Source organism: Oryx dammah, unplaced genomic scaffold, assembly GCF_014754425.2.
Source record: "Oryx dammah isolate SB20612 unplaced genomic scaffold, SCBI_Odam_1.1 HiC_scaffold_7, whole genome shotgun sequence".
NCBI classification, from domain to species: domain Eukaryota; kingdom Metazoa; phylum Chordata; class Mammalia; order Artiodactyla; family Bovidae; genus Oryx; species Oryx dammah.
The window spans coordinates 12,939,261-12,956,408 of NW_024070191.1; the positions used below are offsets into that span (position 1 = coordinate 12,939,261).

Below are 17,148 nucleotides of genomic sequence, written 5' to 3' on the forward strand. Positions count from 1 at the left end.
ACAATTTGAGCATTAAAAAAAAAAAAGATGGTGTAGTTGCCAAGAACTCGGGGGAGGGGAGCATGGGTACAGAGTCTGGGGAAGATGGGGGTCCTGGAGATGGACGGTGGCAATGTTGCAGAACAGTGTGAATGTGCTGAGGGCCCCTAAACTGTACACTTAAAAATGACTAAAAGAGCAAGCACTGTATTTATTTTGGCATAAAAATGACGGAGTGGAGTATAACACACAGAATAAAAAACAGTCCATAGGTCCCTAATGATCAGACTTTTTTCTTTAAACGACAATAATAAGGGCAAAAAGAGATAGGAAAAGGTCTTCACATAAAATGCTGGCTGAGGGACTTTCCTCGTGGTCCAGTGGTTAAGAATCTGCCTTGCAATTCAGGGGACGCAGGTTCGATCCCAAGTCGGGGCAACTCACCCCTCAGCTAGAGAGGCCATTTGCCACAACTACTGTGCCCGAGCACTCCAGAACCAATGCTCTGCAACTAGAGAAAAGCCCGTGCACGGCAACAAAGAGCCAACGTGAACATTTAAAAAACAAAATGAAAATAGGGCCAGATTTTAAAAGCTGATAAATGGAAGGGAAAACACACACCATTTTGGAACCATCAGTGTAATAACTGATATATGTAAGCGTGGAAAAAAGAAAGCTGAGCACAGAAGAATTGATGTTTTTGAACTGTGGTGTTGGAGAAGACTCTTGAGAGTCCCTTGCACTGCAGGGAGATCCAACTAGTCTATCCTAAAGGAGATCATTCTTGGATATTCATTGGAAGGACTGATGCTGACGCTGAAACTGCAATCCTTTGGCCACCTGATGAAAGAACTTGACTCATTTGAAAAGATCCTGATGCTGGGAAAGATTGAAGGTGGGAGGAGAAGGGGACGACAGAGGATGAGATGGTTGGATGGCATCACTGACTCAATGGACATGAGTTTGAGTGAACTCCAGGCGTTGGTGATGGACAGGGAGGCCTGGTGTGCTGCAGTCCATGGGGTCACAAAGAGTCAGACGTGACTGAGCGACTGAACTGACTGAAGCATGGATCTTGGATAAATGCCAAATCCAGCGGGTGAGAGGTTTGTTTGGGAAAAGGATATGCACGTAGTCTCCAAGTATCACCTCACAGATGGTTACTAGTTACTGAGGAGAAAAGACGCCTTTACACGGGTATCACGTACACACCTGTCAGACACCACCTTGGGTGACTTGGTCGTGCACTGGACCGATGAGGACGTCAGAGGTCTCCTGATGTGATGAGGTGGGAAGTATGAACCTAACCGTGGCATTTTCTTGACAAGACTTTTCATCTGAATCTTGAGGAAGTCATCAAAAACCAGACTGTGGGATATTCTGCAAAACTGCTAGCCTTGACTCTTCATCACTGTCATAGAAGAATTTTTAAAGAATAAAAACCAGGAAGGGGACTTCCCTGGCACTCCAGTGGTTAGTCTTAACCACCCCTGATCCCTGAGCTAAGATCCCACGTGCCTTGGGGACAAAAACCCAAAACATAAACAACAGAAACCATGTTGTAACAAATTCAATAAAGTCTTTAAAAATGGTCCACATTAAAAAAAAAAAATCTAAAAAAAAGAAAAAGCAGAAGGATGTTCAAGATTAAAGGAAATGAAAGAGACAGGACAATTCAGTGCCACATGACGTCCTTGACTGCATCCTGTTTTTTTCTTTAAAAAAAAAAAAAAAAGCTATACAGGACATTTTAGGGTAATCAGAGAGATTTGGGTATGGACTGTATGTTAACTAATACTCATTATATCAATTTTAACTAGGGGGGGTTGATAATAATGCTATGGCTATAGCAGAGAATGTCCTTATTTTTAGTTTCATGTCCTTATGAAAGAACTTGACTCATTTGAAAAGATCCTGATGCTGGGAAAGATTGAAGGTGGGAGGAGAAGGGGACGACAGAGGATGAGATGGTTGGATGGCATCACTGACTCAATGGACGAGTTTGAGTGAACTCCAGGCATTGGTGATGGACAGGGAGGCCTGGTGTGCTGCAGTTCATGGTTGAATAAAAAAAATCTTTATCTATAGATAGAGACATAAAAGTAACGTGGCAACATGTTATTCTCCTGGTGAATCTAGAAGACAGTCTAGGTATTCATTTTATCTCAATTTTTCTATAGTTTTCACGTTTTTCAAAATAAAAAGAATCCAACTGTCTTGGGCATGTCTCAAGAAGTAAATGGCTCCAATTTCTTATTGTTTAAAAATTAAAATAACACTATTACAACAGTAATAACAATATTCCACATATTTAAAGACATAAAAACAGGAACTTCCCTGGAGGTCTTTATATGAATGAAATCTTTCTGAACAAATTCTTTTGCTTCTTGCTTCTTGTTGGGGTTGTTCAGTCACCCAGTCAGGTCCTTCTGTTTGCAACCCCATGGCCTGGAGCACGCCAGGCCTCGCTGTCCCTCACCATCTCCTGGAGTTTGCCCAAGTTCATGCCCACTGCATCAGTGATGCCAGCCAGCCATCTCATCCTCTGATGCCCTCTTCTCCTCCTGCCCTCAATCTTTCCCAGCATCAGGGACTTTTCCAATAGTCAGTCAGCTGTTTGCATCAGGTGACCAAAATACGGGAGCCTTAGCTTCAGCATCAGTTCTTTCTTGTGTAGCTATAGTTGATCCTTTTATCATCGCTCTATTGTGTTGTTTAAACAAACCACATGATATATTTATCCACTACAGTCTTTATCAGGCATTTGCATGCTTCACTTTTGGGCTATTGTAAATAATAAGCCCTAAACATTCTGGTACATGGCTCTGATGCATGTATGTGTGAAATTCTCTAGGGATACACCTGGGAATGGAATCAGTAGGTCATGGGATGTGTGGATATCCTCCATTTTCTTAGATATGGCCAAAATGTGTCTATAGCAATCTGCATTCCCACCCGTCACTGATGACAATTCCTGTTGCTCCACATACTTCCCAACACCTGACATTATTACATTTAAGTTTTTGCCAATGTGGTGGCCGCATGGACAGAGGAGCCTGGTGGGCTACAGTCCATGGGGTCACAAGAGTCGGACACGACTTATCGACTAAACCACCACCACCACCAGCTGCATGAATATTTCTCATTGTGGTTTTAGTTTTCATTTCACTGGCTTTTAATGATGTTGGGCACCTTTCCACATGCTTATTGGCAAAATCTATTTCTTTGAACATGCTTTATACACAGACCTTTTTTCTCTTTATTCAATTTGAAAATCCACAAATCAAATGAATTTGGAAGATTATATTGTAGTTAATTTCTCAAAGCCAAATTTACAGCATTGAGTCAACATCAGGAAATCAAGAACTAAGATGAAGAAAGAAGATGAAGTGGGGAAAGAGAGACTGATCAGTAATAAGTAGAAAAGAAAGATTTTAGTGGAAAATCCAGAGGGATAGGAAAGGAGATATAAAATTGTTTTAAAAGATAGGGATGAGGGAATACAATACCATCGTTTATTTTATTTCTTTATTTACTTATTGGCCCTGCTGTACAGCACTTGTGGTCTCGGTTCCCCGACCAGGATCGAACCCAAGCCCCCTGCATTGGAAGCCGGGAGTCCCAGATCCCATCTTTTAAAGCTGTTTTTCATGGATTATAAAGTTGGAACGGGGAGAAAATGCAAATTAAAGATGGTAAAAGGAAAATGGAAACTTACATTATTTTATTATGTAAGGAAGAATGTAAATGGATATTTACATTCTTCTAACAATCTACCTCACAGAGCATATAAGAGGTCCCTTCTGAGTGCCTCACACATACAAACATGTCATTTGAACTTTTGTTCCTCTGCGCTAATGAGACAGCTATTAAATGTTTCCTATCAGTTTAGCAATCACGGGGTTTGCTCAATGTGGCTCTCCATCTGCAGTGAAATAGGTAAAATCTAACCTGTTTGATGCTGCTTACTACTGAGCTGGAATGATTGTTGCTGTCTCAGGTGTTGGTATCGTAATTAACTGGAAGGGAAGTGGCTGTGGTAATTGAGCTTTCTGGTTTGGCCTGGCACTGGGAATTCTTAAAAGGTCATATGCCTCTCTTTTTTTTTTCTTTTTTACATTTTTTATTTTTTGGCTGCACTAGTTGGCTCCCTGACCAGCGACTGAACCCACACCTCCTGCACTGGGTCACCTGGGAAGTCCCTCATATGCTTGTCTTTTTAAGGACTGTCCAAACAATAACGTTTAGGAACTGTGGGTTAGGGTTACCTATTCACAATAACTCATAGAGATAGAGATGTTATTTAACACTTCAGATGCAGAAAAGCAAAAACAAAAAAGTCACTAGCTCGATCTAGGGGAAAAAATGTTCTCTTTATTTAGAAGTTCCAGTTTATATAATCCCTGATCTCCTGGAGAGACAGGGGATATTAAAATATTCAAAACCAGTTCCTCTTGTCCTACACGTGAGTTGACTCAATAGCTTAACGATAAAGGTTATAACAATAATTCATTCAGAGATGTATTACAAGCCAGTAACGAATTCTTACACACATCCTTGAAAATGGAGACCACATTTTACAAAGAAATAAACTAAATCATATCAAATTACTGAAGAGTTCTAGGCCAAACACAGGATTACAGATGGGTTATTTAATTCTATTAGACTTGGATATTTCCTTCCCAAGACTTTGTCCCAAATCCTTAGCCCTTTACAGAATTTTCGGATGGGCAACATTCAATGATACACTCGCAGTCCTGACCTTTTGAGTCTTGACCTTTAACTCTCTCCTGGAGTATCTCTAATTTCTAAAAATCAAAGCCCATATCAGATCCCCTTTTGGACTTCCTCATTTATTTCAGCTATTTGAGTCTCTCCTGATGGCCTAAAATCTTGGAATCGGACCAGGTTCCTCCTTCTGGTCTAGTCACCACTTAATCTAATCAGGAGCAAATTCTTGCCGGATCATTCCTTTTCATGCCCTCCTCACTTTATTTCTAATCCACGCTTTTATCTCTCTCATACCTATACTATCACACCAGCCTCCTAACTAGATGGCTCCAGCCAGTCTTGGGTCCTTGCATGCCAGATTCAGCCTGGAGTTTCCGGCACCCATGTCCTTCTGTAAGCCTGCTGTCCCTGCATGCTGGTCCATTTTGGAATCATGTCCTCGCATCTCAACTGCATCCGTTTGCCTTACCAATCATTTTCGTCATGTATACTGCTTTGATGAGACCTTTCTTTCCAACAGCCCCCACTCTCTTCATTTACTGTCTGAATGCTCCCCTTGACACTAAGGAAGCATACACGAGACTGTGTTCTTTGAATTTTATGACTGGCTCCATCTCCAATGAAGTTAGCAAGAAAAAAAAAAAAAGCTGTTTTTCATGGATTATAAAGTTGGAATGGGGAAAAATGCAAACTAAAGATGGTGAAAGGAGAATGGAACCTTATATTTTTTCATTATGTAAGAAAGAATATAAATGAATTCCTTACAAGCAAGCGTCTTTTGCACCTTACTTTTCTTCCAGTATATGTATATATACTGGATTAAAAAGAATCCTGGGCATCCTTCCTTATCAGCAAACACATTTTTACACAAGCTTTTTAAATGCCCGCTGAATATGGATAATGCATTTGCTTAGTCCGTTAATGACGGACAGTGGTGATTTTTGCAGCTTTGTTATTATCGAGCATGCTACAATGAACATTCTTGCAAATCTAGGGGAACTATCTATAGGTAAAGTAGTAGCCCTGAGGGACTTCACTGGTAGTCCAGTGGGTGAGGATCCACCTGCCAGTATAAGGGACAGAGGTTCTTTCCCTGGTTTGGGAAGGGTCCACATGCCTCGGGGCAACTAAGTCTATGTGCCACTGTTACTGACAGCTGCCTGCACCAAGAGAGGCCGCCCCAGTGAGAAGAGCAGCAGAGAGCAGCCCCCACTCTCCGCAACTGAGAAGGTCCTGGCGCCGCAACGAAGACCCAGTGCAGCCAAAACGAACTGATTTTACATATCGTAGAACTAGGATTGCTAAATATGCATATATACTGGACTAAAAACATGTATTTCAATTTGGATAGAGATAAGGAATCCTCTGTTGAAATAATTTTCACTCTCCACTCTCGTTTTTGATACCACTCAATTTCCTGCCACCCAGGATCTGGACATTGACATGGGAGCTTTGTTTAATGGCAGCTCATCCCCACCGACTATCAGTATTCAAGAACATTGGAAAGCTAGGAGAAAAGGGAATTGAAGGCCAGAAAACTGGAATAATCTGGGATCTGGGGCAAGAGACAGTATCGTCCTTCTGAACTGGAACCAAATGAAATCTAAACGTATCATCTATAAAACAGTGGATCATCTTCAGGCTGGTTTTATTTTTACACATGTGAATGTAAACAAAATGAAAAGTCTTCGTCTTAACCCCTAGGAATTCTCTGAAGGGGTGGTACTATGTAAACTGAGTGAACTCAGAACAGCAGAGTGAAAACTTGATCAAGACAAAAACCCTGCAGAGGGGTGACTTTCCTATCATCTGAACTGCTTTCGTGTGGCCAAATGTTCCTTGTACCACGCAGGAGGGGAGAAGAAGTGAGCTTGTCTCTTAAATGCTTTCGAGTTTTGTTTGTCTATTTAGGGTCCCTTTTTGAAGTCCTGGGCTTCCCTAGTGGCACAGCTGGTAAAGAATCCACCTACAATGTGGGAGACCTGGGTTCAATCCCTGGGTTGGGAAGATTCCCTGGAGAAGGGAACAGCTATCCACTCCAGTATTTTGGCCTACAGAATTCCACGGACTGTATAATCAGTCCACAGGAGGGGCAGAGTCAGACTAGACTGAGCCACTTTCACTTTCAAAGTCTTAGATTTATGGAACAATAAACAATCATTGACAGCTGTATGCTATTTTGGATTCCTCATCCATTTTAGAAGTTGGGTAAGAATACTGACTTATCTGAAAGCTTATCAAATTTGAAATTAACTGAGAAGTATCAAGCTGTAGTTTATCCCGGTGAAACAAACTAAAATGTGGCCATGGCAAAGTGTGTCACTTTTTTCTCTGATAGCAAGATGCAGACATTTTTAATATAAAACATGTTTTCTGTTTAGGGGAGGGAAGCATATCGGAAGCAAGGTTTAAAGAATGGCTTGGCTGGGTCGCCAGATGATGTTATTATTAATAGTATACCATGACACAAATTTTGACCATGGTAATGGGCCAATTTAGAGCAGTCCAAAACAAAGCTTCTCCTTTACTCAGTAGCGTGAGAGATTAGTTTTAGTCCTATCTTTTCCCCAGCATTCAGAAGTATAACCTTAAGCTTACACACTAGGATGGCCCATCTCACCTGGAATAGGGCAAAGCTTGCCCGTGGGATCACTTCCTGATGAATGGAGTGAGGCTGAAAGAGGGAGCAAGCGGGGTCTTCCCTTTGTCACCGATGAAGCCTGGCTTCCTGGGTGTACACGAGGAAGACCTAGAAAGATACAGAAAGTGAATTCATCTTGGGCGGCTACCTTCCCTGCCTCCTGCACCCTAGGGTAGCTCCTGAGTGCAACCTTCTGAGCTCTCTAGAGTGTCTTATGGTAAAAGTTTCTACTCAGATGCTCCAGGTACGGATACAACCCCTCTAAGACCCTCGCCCGAGAAGGCAGGTCCAGTCCTCACCATGAAGCTGTTCCAAGCCCCCTGAGCCTCCATCCTTACTCTGCGGGACCAACCTCTTCCTCCTTGGAGATGGACCACTGACGCCCCGACGGCCTAGAGGACCAAAGGCCGTCCCCACCTCCAAGGTGGCTGCCAGACTAACAGGGGCAGCTCCGCGCCCTGGGGAACCTCAATTAACTTGACCTCCTTACCCCTGGGTGAATTCAGGAGGGGAGGCGGACGCGGCTACAGACCCCCCCCCCCCCCCCCCCCGACCCCCCACCCGAAAGCCTTTGCTGTGCGCTGTATCCCGCGCAAGGTGGGAAAAAGTCTACGTATAAGGCGGCAGGATTAAGCGAATTCACATCTAGCGGTGAAAGACCGATCCCCAGGGTCTTCCTTGATTCCCGCCCCCGCCCCCCACTATAAAAGCAGCTGCTCAGTAACCCGGAAGACTCTGAATGGTGGGGACGGTGGTGTAGGCCGGGCTGGAGAGGAGTTGGGGGACTGGGAGACTCCCTCCGAGACGGAAAGGCTGGGGGGCGCAAATGCTGTGGGTCCGGGCCCTGCCAGGCCTGCTGCCCGTGACCCAGTCCAGCCCGGAGCCCGACGTCCGGGCCGACCAGGACGTAGTAGCTGCTGAATAAATACTTGTGGAATGAGAGAAAGTCCGCGTTCCTTCCCGGACACGTCCAGGGGCCGGGCCGCTGCGGTTTCCTTCCAGCGCGCTCGCCCACACCTCCCCGGGCGGCGGCTGGGCTCGGGGCCGGGGACTTCCCGGGGCGGGGGCGGACGGAAGGGGCTGGATGCCCGGGGCGGGCACGTCCAGCGCGGGGCCCCGCGGGCCGAGCGGACGTGGACGACGACCAGGGCGGGGTGGTCAGCCGCTTCTCCGGGTCTGGCCCGAGTCCTCCCGGCGGGGGCCCCCAGGGGGCAAGGCGGGTCGCGGCGCTCTCGGACCTCGGGACTCGCCTTCGCTGTCCGCCGCGAGGCCCGCAGGGCCCCTCGGAGCTCCCGAGGAGCCAGGCGCCCTCGCAGAGGGCCCCGGACGCGCTTTCCGGCGCCGGCGGGGCTTTTCACACTTTCTACCCCACCCCTCGCCACGGGAACCGCCCGGGGAACCGAGAGGGGGTGCGGAGCGCCTCGCAAGGGACCCTTTTGTGCCCTCGCTGTTTGCTGGGACCTTTTGCTTCCGAAGGGAGCCTCCTCACACCCCCTTCCTCTCGGGCAAAGTCTTGTAGTTTCCCTGGAAGTCGGAAAGAGGTGGAAGGAGAGGGCTGCGGGGCGCTTTCTCGTTAGTTTCCCGTCCCGAAACTCTTAAAATATAAATAAACCCCAAGCGTTCGGCCGTAGGGAGACTTTGGGAGTCCGGAGGAAGCAGCAAGCCGTGCATTCCTCCGTCCGCCTCCCTCCCACCTGGCCCGCGGCTCCCCTCCCCCGCTGCCGCTGACGCCCGGCTCCGGCCGGCGCCCAGGCCCGCGCGGAGAGCTGCGGGAGCGGCAGGGTTAAGCCCTGGAATGTGGCGGCGAGGAATGTGCATGCAGATGAGCCGGGCGGGGGGGCGGGGCGGTGGGCGGGGCTGGTCTGGAGGGGTGGTGAGGGCGGGTCAGGGGCGTGCTGAGGGGCGGGCACATGCTAATAGCATGCAAATGAGGAGCCCGTCGCCGCCTCGGCCGCCGCTCTGCCGAGCTTCCCGGATCCGAGCCCAGACGGCGGCGACTCGGGCAGCCTGGGCGCCGCGACCCTCGGCGGCCGTATTGGGACGGGGAGGAGGAGGAGGAAGAGGCGGAGGCTGCGGCGGCGATCGCGAGGAGGAAGAGGAGGCGGAGGAGGGTTAGCTCGCCCGCTCCGACGCAGACATGGTGGACTGATCCCCGGCGGGGCCGAGAGCAGGGTTTCCTGAGACGCCCCCAGTCCCCTCGCGTGGCCCCCGCCGCAGCCCCGCGGGCCCCCACCCCTCGCCGGCGCCCGGATCTGGGGTGCGGCGGCCGGGCCCGGGCAGTCGCGTTCCCGCCGCGTCCCGCGCCCGGTTCCCCTATGGAGGCGCCGCCCGCCGGCGAGGCCGCCGACCATGCCTAGGAGGGCCGGGAGCGGGCAGCTGCCGCTACCCCGGGGCTGGGAGGAGGCCAGGGACTACGACGGCAAGGTCTTCTACATCGATCACAACACCCGGAGGACCAGCTGGATCGACCCCCGGGACAGGTGGGCGGCCGGGCCGGGGGGCGGGCGCGGGGACCTGCCTCGGGAGCGCGGCGGCGGCTGTTGTCCGGGAGACCCGGCCGAGCGGCGGCGCCCGCGGCGCGGGGGGCGTGGGGCGCGCGGGGCGTCGCCTGCCCCCGGGGGTGCTGCCGGGAGGGGTCCCGGGGAGGAGGCGCGGGGACCATCCGCCCGAGCCGGGGCTGCGTCAGCCCGGCCAGGCGCCCTGGCCCGAGGGGCCCGCGGAGAGCCGCCGCAAACAGGCTCCCCCTTGGCCACTACCTACCCCAGCGCCCCGGGACCTTGAGACGCTCGGGGCGCGGAGGCGAGGGTAGGATCGATGCCCTGGGCGAGCTCTGTGTCTGATTAACGGACCCAGAAGGGCCACCTGAGCCCTGCTCGGAGCCCGCCTCCGCCCGGAGTTGACCAGATGGAGGCTGGAGGGCACATTCGGCCTGGGTGGCGGGGCGGGGCCCGGGGCCTCCCAGAGGAGGAAGGCCCGAGCGCCAGGTGGGGGGTCACCCACTGGCTAGGCCACCTGTGGCATCTCTGAGGGCCGTTCTTGGCTTCCAGCCTCGAGTGCACTTCTTGACCCGGGGCGCGCCCGCAAGCAGGCCGGAGGCCCGGGGCGTGGAGGGGGTCCGGGCGCCCTTCCCCGCTGGACCCGGCTGGTGGGTGCAATTGACTTTGCCCCTCAGATTCTGGAGACGCTTGTGTGGGGGTTTGCTGCCTGGTGTTTATCTTCACCTGAATACTTGAACTGCCTCCCAGATCTTGAAAAGACAGATTCTGTTTTGAAATAAGAAGTGGTGACATGAACCGTAGAACTGAACCTTGGTTATTGAGGAACTGGCGGACTTGAGCTTAGCATGTGTTCCTGTAAGTTTTTAACACACTTTTTATTCCTGCTCAGAAGCAAAGAGGAAAAACATGACATTCTAAGAAGTTTAGGAGCTGAAGTTTAGGTGAATGTTCACAAACATTGTTTCTCTCTTCCATCTTTCTTTTCACCCTGAAAAATAAAATGTCTCATAGTTAGATTTTTAGAAGAATCATAGGAAAGATTTCTAATAGTAAATTTGTAAACTGTCTATTAAGGAAATATTCCTACTTATAAATTTAAATAATATACCATTAGGGAAAATTCCAAATCTTAGATGGTTATCATTTCTGAATTTTCTTTCCACCTTTGTGTGTTATTCTTACTTTATGTTCTCAGTTACTTTTATCCTAAGAATATTGGTTTTGAATGCTATTAAAGAGCAGTTATAAGAAAGTCACAAGTGGCATTATAAATTTATGGAGCAATCCTTGTTAAATTATCCATGAAGGTATCAGTTTAGGTTTCCCTCTTGAAATGAGAAAAGACACCTGTGCTGAGGTCGCGTCTTGCTCCACCCTGGTTGCCTGTTACTGGCTTGATGAAAGTTATGACAAGCATCACACCTTCACAGTCTCTCCAGGCGTGTTAGCTGTTGTCATAAACTTCACGCTCCAAGCCAGTTATTGCACTTTGAAACTACTTAACAGATAGTAAATGTCAGTGATGATGGTGTGCACCCAACAGTGGCTTTTAAGGCACCTGTATAAATACTTGACTTTAACAGTCGTAGGGTCATTCTTTCTGCTTTCTGATACTTGGAGTTTCAGGTTATTGAAACTTCAATGCATTCTTGAAATATTTAGGCATTTGAGGTTCTCTTCTGCTTCAGTTTACATGATTTGTTAATATCATCTCTCTTGTGTTTACTAATAAGGACTACAAGACTAGGTAATTCCTGGGTAAAGCAAATAGAAGGTGAAGTAAAATTATATGGCTTGGCTTATCTTTATCACCACTTCTTAAACAAGTTAAGCATGTCTTTTATTTTAAATTGTTAATGGATTAACAATTATCATGAACTCTGTTTTCAGGAAATGTGTAACCACTTCATTTGATGGGGACAAACAGTTTTGACTAAGGTGATTTGTTATTATTCCACTTTTTCTTGAAGCTGTTGTACCTTTAAGTATTTATAAATCTGACTGCTTATAAATATTTCTGGATATCAATAATAAGAGTTTTAAAGATATTCTGCAAGATCAGAGTCAGAGCTGATATACTCAGTTTAAATTTGGTTGTATTTTCTTTTAGGGCAATGAAGTGTCTATACGGTCTTGCTCACTAGTGTAGAAGATGGTCGGAGATGTTATTTGAAGGAAGCTGTGGGCAGTTTTGTTACACACTTAGCAAACGTGGGCAGAAGTATCATACAGGTCAATTGGAGTGTGCCCCTTCTTTTTACAGGATCAAATGAGAAATCCTGGAAGAAAAGTGACTTGATAAACTGTGGGTCTGCAGTACTTTTTAACTTTTAAAGCCATTATGATTATTTACCCATATTTATGTCCAGAAAAATAATTTTGTGTTTTTTATGGTCTACCAGAATCTGTAAGGTATTTCTGATTGCAGAGGTAATTATGCAGATATCTTAGAGGAAGAATGGGGGATTTCACAGGAACATAATTTTATTAAATCAATGGTGATTTTAACATATTGCAGTATTATTTTAAATGCTTTTAAGCTTTTGGAGGTTGATGACACAGTGCAGACTCTGCTGTGATATGATCAGAGCTCTCATTGCTCCACCTTTATTAGCTGAAAAAAAGCTCAGATGAGTATCTGAACCCCTCGGAAGCTGCCTTTTCGCCTCTAAAATGAAGATCATACTACCTGCCCCATAGGGTATCTTGGGTGCCCATGATGAGGGCCCAGCCAAAGAGGAGTAGCTGTAGTGTTGTCATTCCAGTTCAGGAACCCATTGGTCACTCAGGGCAGCCCTGGAAAGAACAGATGTTCTGACACACATTTTCTCAGTGTTTATTGTGTGGTAGCCTCCGCACTAAGCTCTTTAACTGGGATCTCATTTTATCCTTCCAGTAGTCCTGAGAGGTGGGTGTCGTTCTTATCTTCCAGTCACAGTTGGGGAAATGGAGTCACAGGGACCATTGCTGTGACATGTGAGTGGGAATTTGCAGCCACAGAGCCCAACTGTAGAGTCTGAGTCCTCTGCCATTCCTCTGGACTTACATGCTCAGCGGTCTTTGCGTGGAGCACAACCTCTTTGCTTAAGGTTGATTTTTTAGGCTGATTGACCAGTCTTTTTTCTTTTTTACTTTTATATAATTTTTTTTCCATTCTGTACAGTTTTTAAATGTTGCTTCCATGTATAGTTAATACACAGTATTGCCCATATTCCCCATGTTCTACAGTACCTCTGTCAGCCTGTCTTACATCAGTAATTTACACCTTTCACTCTCTCAGCTCTGTGTTGCCACCCCTCCACACTGTAACCACAAGTTTGCTTCTGTGAGTCTGCTTCTTTTATGTTGTAGTCACTAGCTTCTTGTATTTTTTTAGATCCCATGTATAAGTGATATCATATAGTATTTATCTTTCTCTATCTGACTTATTTCACTTAGTGAAATACCCTCCAAGTCCGTCCACGTTGCTGCAAATGGCAAAATTTTGTTCTTTTTTATGGCTGAGTCATAGTTCATTATATATATATACCACGTCGTCTTTGTCTATTCATCTGTTGATGGACACTTAAGTTATTTTCACATGACCCATTTTTCTTGGTCTTCAGAGGATCCTGTCAGCTATGTAGGATTCTCTGATGCCTGAGCTCACCACACAGGGTGAATGCCTTGGGGTGTGGGCTGGGAACCCGTCAAGCTGACCCCACTGAACCACAGAGCTGGTCCAGCTAGAACTTAGCAGTTCAATGTTCTCTTGAGCACGTTAGAAGTTCAGTTTGGGTAAGAGTTAAGGGCTCCATATCAATGTGAATAGATTACAGTTTTACTGTAACAACCTTGACTTTGCCCTTCCTTTCCCCCTCCCCGAGTCACCGGGGAAAACTTCTCCTCCGTGTCCATGATTCCTTGGCAACCCGTCCCACCCCAAGTGGACCAACTGTTCTTTTGCAAGTCTGACCCTAACTCACCTCTTATTTTGCTCAACATAGGCCCCCTTTGACCACACCAAATGGTGTTTATGGTGGGTCATAGATCATGGCCAAATGGCCCGGTGCTTTAAAAAAAAAAAAGCTAGTCCACATTTTCTCCTATTCAATGAAGGAGAAAAAGGTGGAATGTTGGATTTATTTGCCTCTTGGAGGAGTAGATGGCTAAGGCAAACAGACATCAGGGCCAGGATGAGTGGTTTTACAAACTCCCAGGGGAATTCTGTTCATTTTCTGTCCTCGAATTGGATGTTACAGTAACTTTGTCTCATTGAACTTAAAAGATTTATCACCACATAAAGCGACTTGGTAAAGAACCCGCCTGCAAATGCAGGAGACTAAGAACTCAGATTCGATCCCTGGGTTGGGAAGATCCCTTGGAGGAGGGCACAGCAACCCACTCCAGCATTCTTGCCTGAAGAATCCCATGGACAGAGGAGCCTGGCGGGCTACGGTCCATGGGGTCACAAAGAGTCAGACACGACTGAAGCGACTTAGCACGCATGCAGGCAAAGCTACTTTATGTTAAAACGGGTTGATGGGCCATAATCTCTGGTTTATGGCTTGCATCAGACGTTGAGCAACTTGTGCTTTCTGACTGGTGGGAAAAAATCCTGGGGATTGGGAGCCGGGTATAGCAAAAGGATGTCAGCTGGGTATCACCAGTGTCTAAGTTACCTTTGGTTCTCCACACCCGTCCTAACCAGCACCTGGTTAGGCTCTGTGGAAACTCTATGTTATCTTTCTTTCAAAGTCAAAGCAAGTAATTTTTCTCAACTTACTGCTGGAGTGTGAATTCTTCAATATTGCTCTCTTTGTCCTTTGTATCTGGTAGGTGTTAAATGCACATTGGTTCTGTTGTTGTGTAGTCGCTAAGTCATGTCAGACTAATTTGTGACCCCATGGACTGGAGCCTGCCAGGCCCCTCTGTCCATGGGATTTCCCAGGCAAGAACACCAGAGTGGGTTGCCATCCCCTCCTCCAGGGGATCTTCCCAACCCAAGGCTTGAACCAGCATCGCCTGCGTTGCCAGGCAGATTCTTTACCGCTGAGCTACCTGGGGAGCCCGATGAAGAAAGTTTGTCAAGTTAATGAAAGAATGCAAGTGGAGCTACTCTCGTTTCCAATTTCTTATTGTTGGGTTTTCAAAAACTATACCCATAACCACCAACAACCAGAGACAATTGATTTTCCAGTTAGATTAAAAATAATGAGAACATTAAGCCTCTGCGTTTTGACTAACAGCATAAATATGTGAATTACTTATGAGAGCAAAGAACACAAAATCAACCCCAACTGTCTTGATCACAGTCGCCCTTGTCATAGATGGCTGGGGATTGTCCCTCTCCAGGCCTTGTCCAACTCTGAGTGCCAAAGTGCTTACTGTGATTTGAGTGATTATGGTATTTGAAGTGTGGAGAGGTTCTTAGAAGGTTTTTGTTTTGTTTTTTTTTTTAATCTCTCTGGGAAGCCCTAATTTAAACATAACTATGCTGTCCTCCAGAAGTTCCCAGCAGAAATACTTCTTGTTTTCAACAGTTGGCTGTGACGCTTGCTGGAGTGAGTTGTGGTTGCTGAGTACACAACTGAGATTTCTCCCCTGAATTTTACTGGTCCATAGATTGCAGTTTAATTTTGTTAGAACTCTCAGGACAAGAATTGCCTTTTCCAAGAAAGACTATTATTTATGAATAGGCAATTGATTGATTTTTAGCAACAAATCACTTAAGTTGTGAGCTACATAATCAGACACAGTGATACGTGGCCTGCAAGCCAATTTCCTGTGGGTGAGCTCTGGTGGGTCGTGCTCCACCTGCCTCTGGGGCTTGGACATGTTGCCCTATGGATGGCACGTGGGTACTTTTTCTGCCTGGATGTCTGTAGGAAAACCATGCCCCTGCTGTAGAGGAGTGTAGCCAGCCTCATGGAGCCGAGGTGGGACTTGAACTGCACTAGCCCTCATGCAGTGTAGATCCCTAGAGACTTGGCCCTGATCCTGTGTACTGCCCTAGTCCCATGAACTGGACTGAAACTGGTTGAACTGATTTCCTATTTGAATTTTGGGCTGATTTCTTCATCCATTTCTAAAGCTCTTTTAATTGGAAAAATCACCACAGAAATATAAAGAAAAGGAAAGCGATTTTTAAAGGCACGGAAACAGTGGCTGACTTTATATTTTTGGTCTCCAAAATCACTGCAGATGGTGATTATAGCCATGAAATTAAAAGACGCTTACTCCTTGGAAGGAAAGTTATGACCAACCTAGACAGCATATTAAAAAGCAGAGACATTTCTTTGTCAACAAAGGTCTGTCTAGTCAAGGCTATGGTTTTTCCAGTAGTCATGTATGGATGTGAGAGTTGGACTATAAAAAAGGCAGAGCGCAGAAGAATTGATACTTTTGAACTGTGGTGTTGGAGAAGACTCTTGAGAGTCCCTTGGACTGCAAGGAGATCCAACCAGTCCATTCTGAAGGAGATCAGCCCTAGGTGTTCATTGGAAGGACTGATGTTGAATCTGAAACTCCAATATTTTGGCCACCTGATGCAAAGAGCTGACTCATTTGAAAAGACCCTGATGTTGGGAAAGATTGAGGGCAGGAGGAGAAGGGGATGACAGAGGATGAGATGGTTAGATGGCATCACCGACTCAATGGACATGAGTTTGGGTAAACTCCGGGAGTTGGTGATGGACAGGGAGGCCTGGTGTCCATGGGGTTGCAAAGAGTCGGACACGACTGAGCAACTGAACTGAACTGACTATGTATGTAAGTTATAGATAAAAATGATTCCCCAAATATATAGCTTCAGAATGTTTTCAGTGTCTTTAGTGGTTTTTTTTCCCCAGCTATTTATTTTTTACTGTGATAAAAACATCACATAAAATTAGCCATTTTAAAGTGCACAGTTCAGAGGGTTTTTTTTTTCTTTTAGTGTGTTCATAGTGTTGTGCAACTGTGATCATTATGTGATTCCTGAACGTTTTTATCACCTCCAAGAGAAACCTGGTACCCATTAAGAGTTCCGTCCCCATTCTTCCTCCACCCCTGATGCCTTTGGAAACCCCTAATCTCCTTTCTGTCTCTATCTTTTTGCCTAAGTGGACATTATAAATGGAGAAATGCAGTATATTTCCTTATGTGCCTGGCTTCTCATGTTTAGCATAAGGTTTTCAAGATTCATTCATGTTGTAGCCTGTACCAGCATTTCATTCCTCTTTGTGACTTTGATGATATTCCGTTGTGTGGCTATACCACACTTTGTTTACCCATGCATCAGCTGTTGGGCATTTGTACTGTTTCTGCTTTCTGGCTGCT

General features: G+C 46.5%; 1 protein-coding gene and 1 long non-coding RNA gene across 2 annotated transcripts in view; one reads left to right on the forward strand and one right to left on the reverse strand.

Moving 5' to 3' along the window:
* Positions 1 to 988: 988 nt before the first annotated feature.
* LOC120865706 lies at positions 989 to 8,361 on the reverse strand. The gene is made up of 3 exons (XR_005721486.1): positions 8,281 to 8,361; positions 7,331 to 7,459; positions 989 to 1,390 (listed from the first exon to the last, which is right to left on the reverse strand). It is a non-coding gene; the product is annotated as an uncharacterized LOC120865706 (long non-coding RNA).
* Positions 8,362 to 9,320: 959 nt separating this feature from the next.
* Positions 9,321 to 17,148, forward strand: part of WWC2 (WW and C2 domain containing 2) — a 147,072-nt gene continuing 139,244 nt past the window's right edge. Inside the window, exon 1 of the mRNA XM_040243024.1 lies at positions 9,321 to 9,831. Within this exon, the coding sequence (XP_040098958.1) occupies positions 9,701 to 9,831 (131 nt within the window). The 5' untranslated portion in view covers positions 9,321 to 9,700. The remainder of the gene's footprint in view (positions 9,832 to 17,148) is intronic.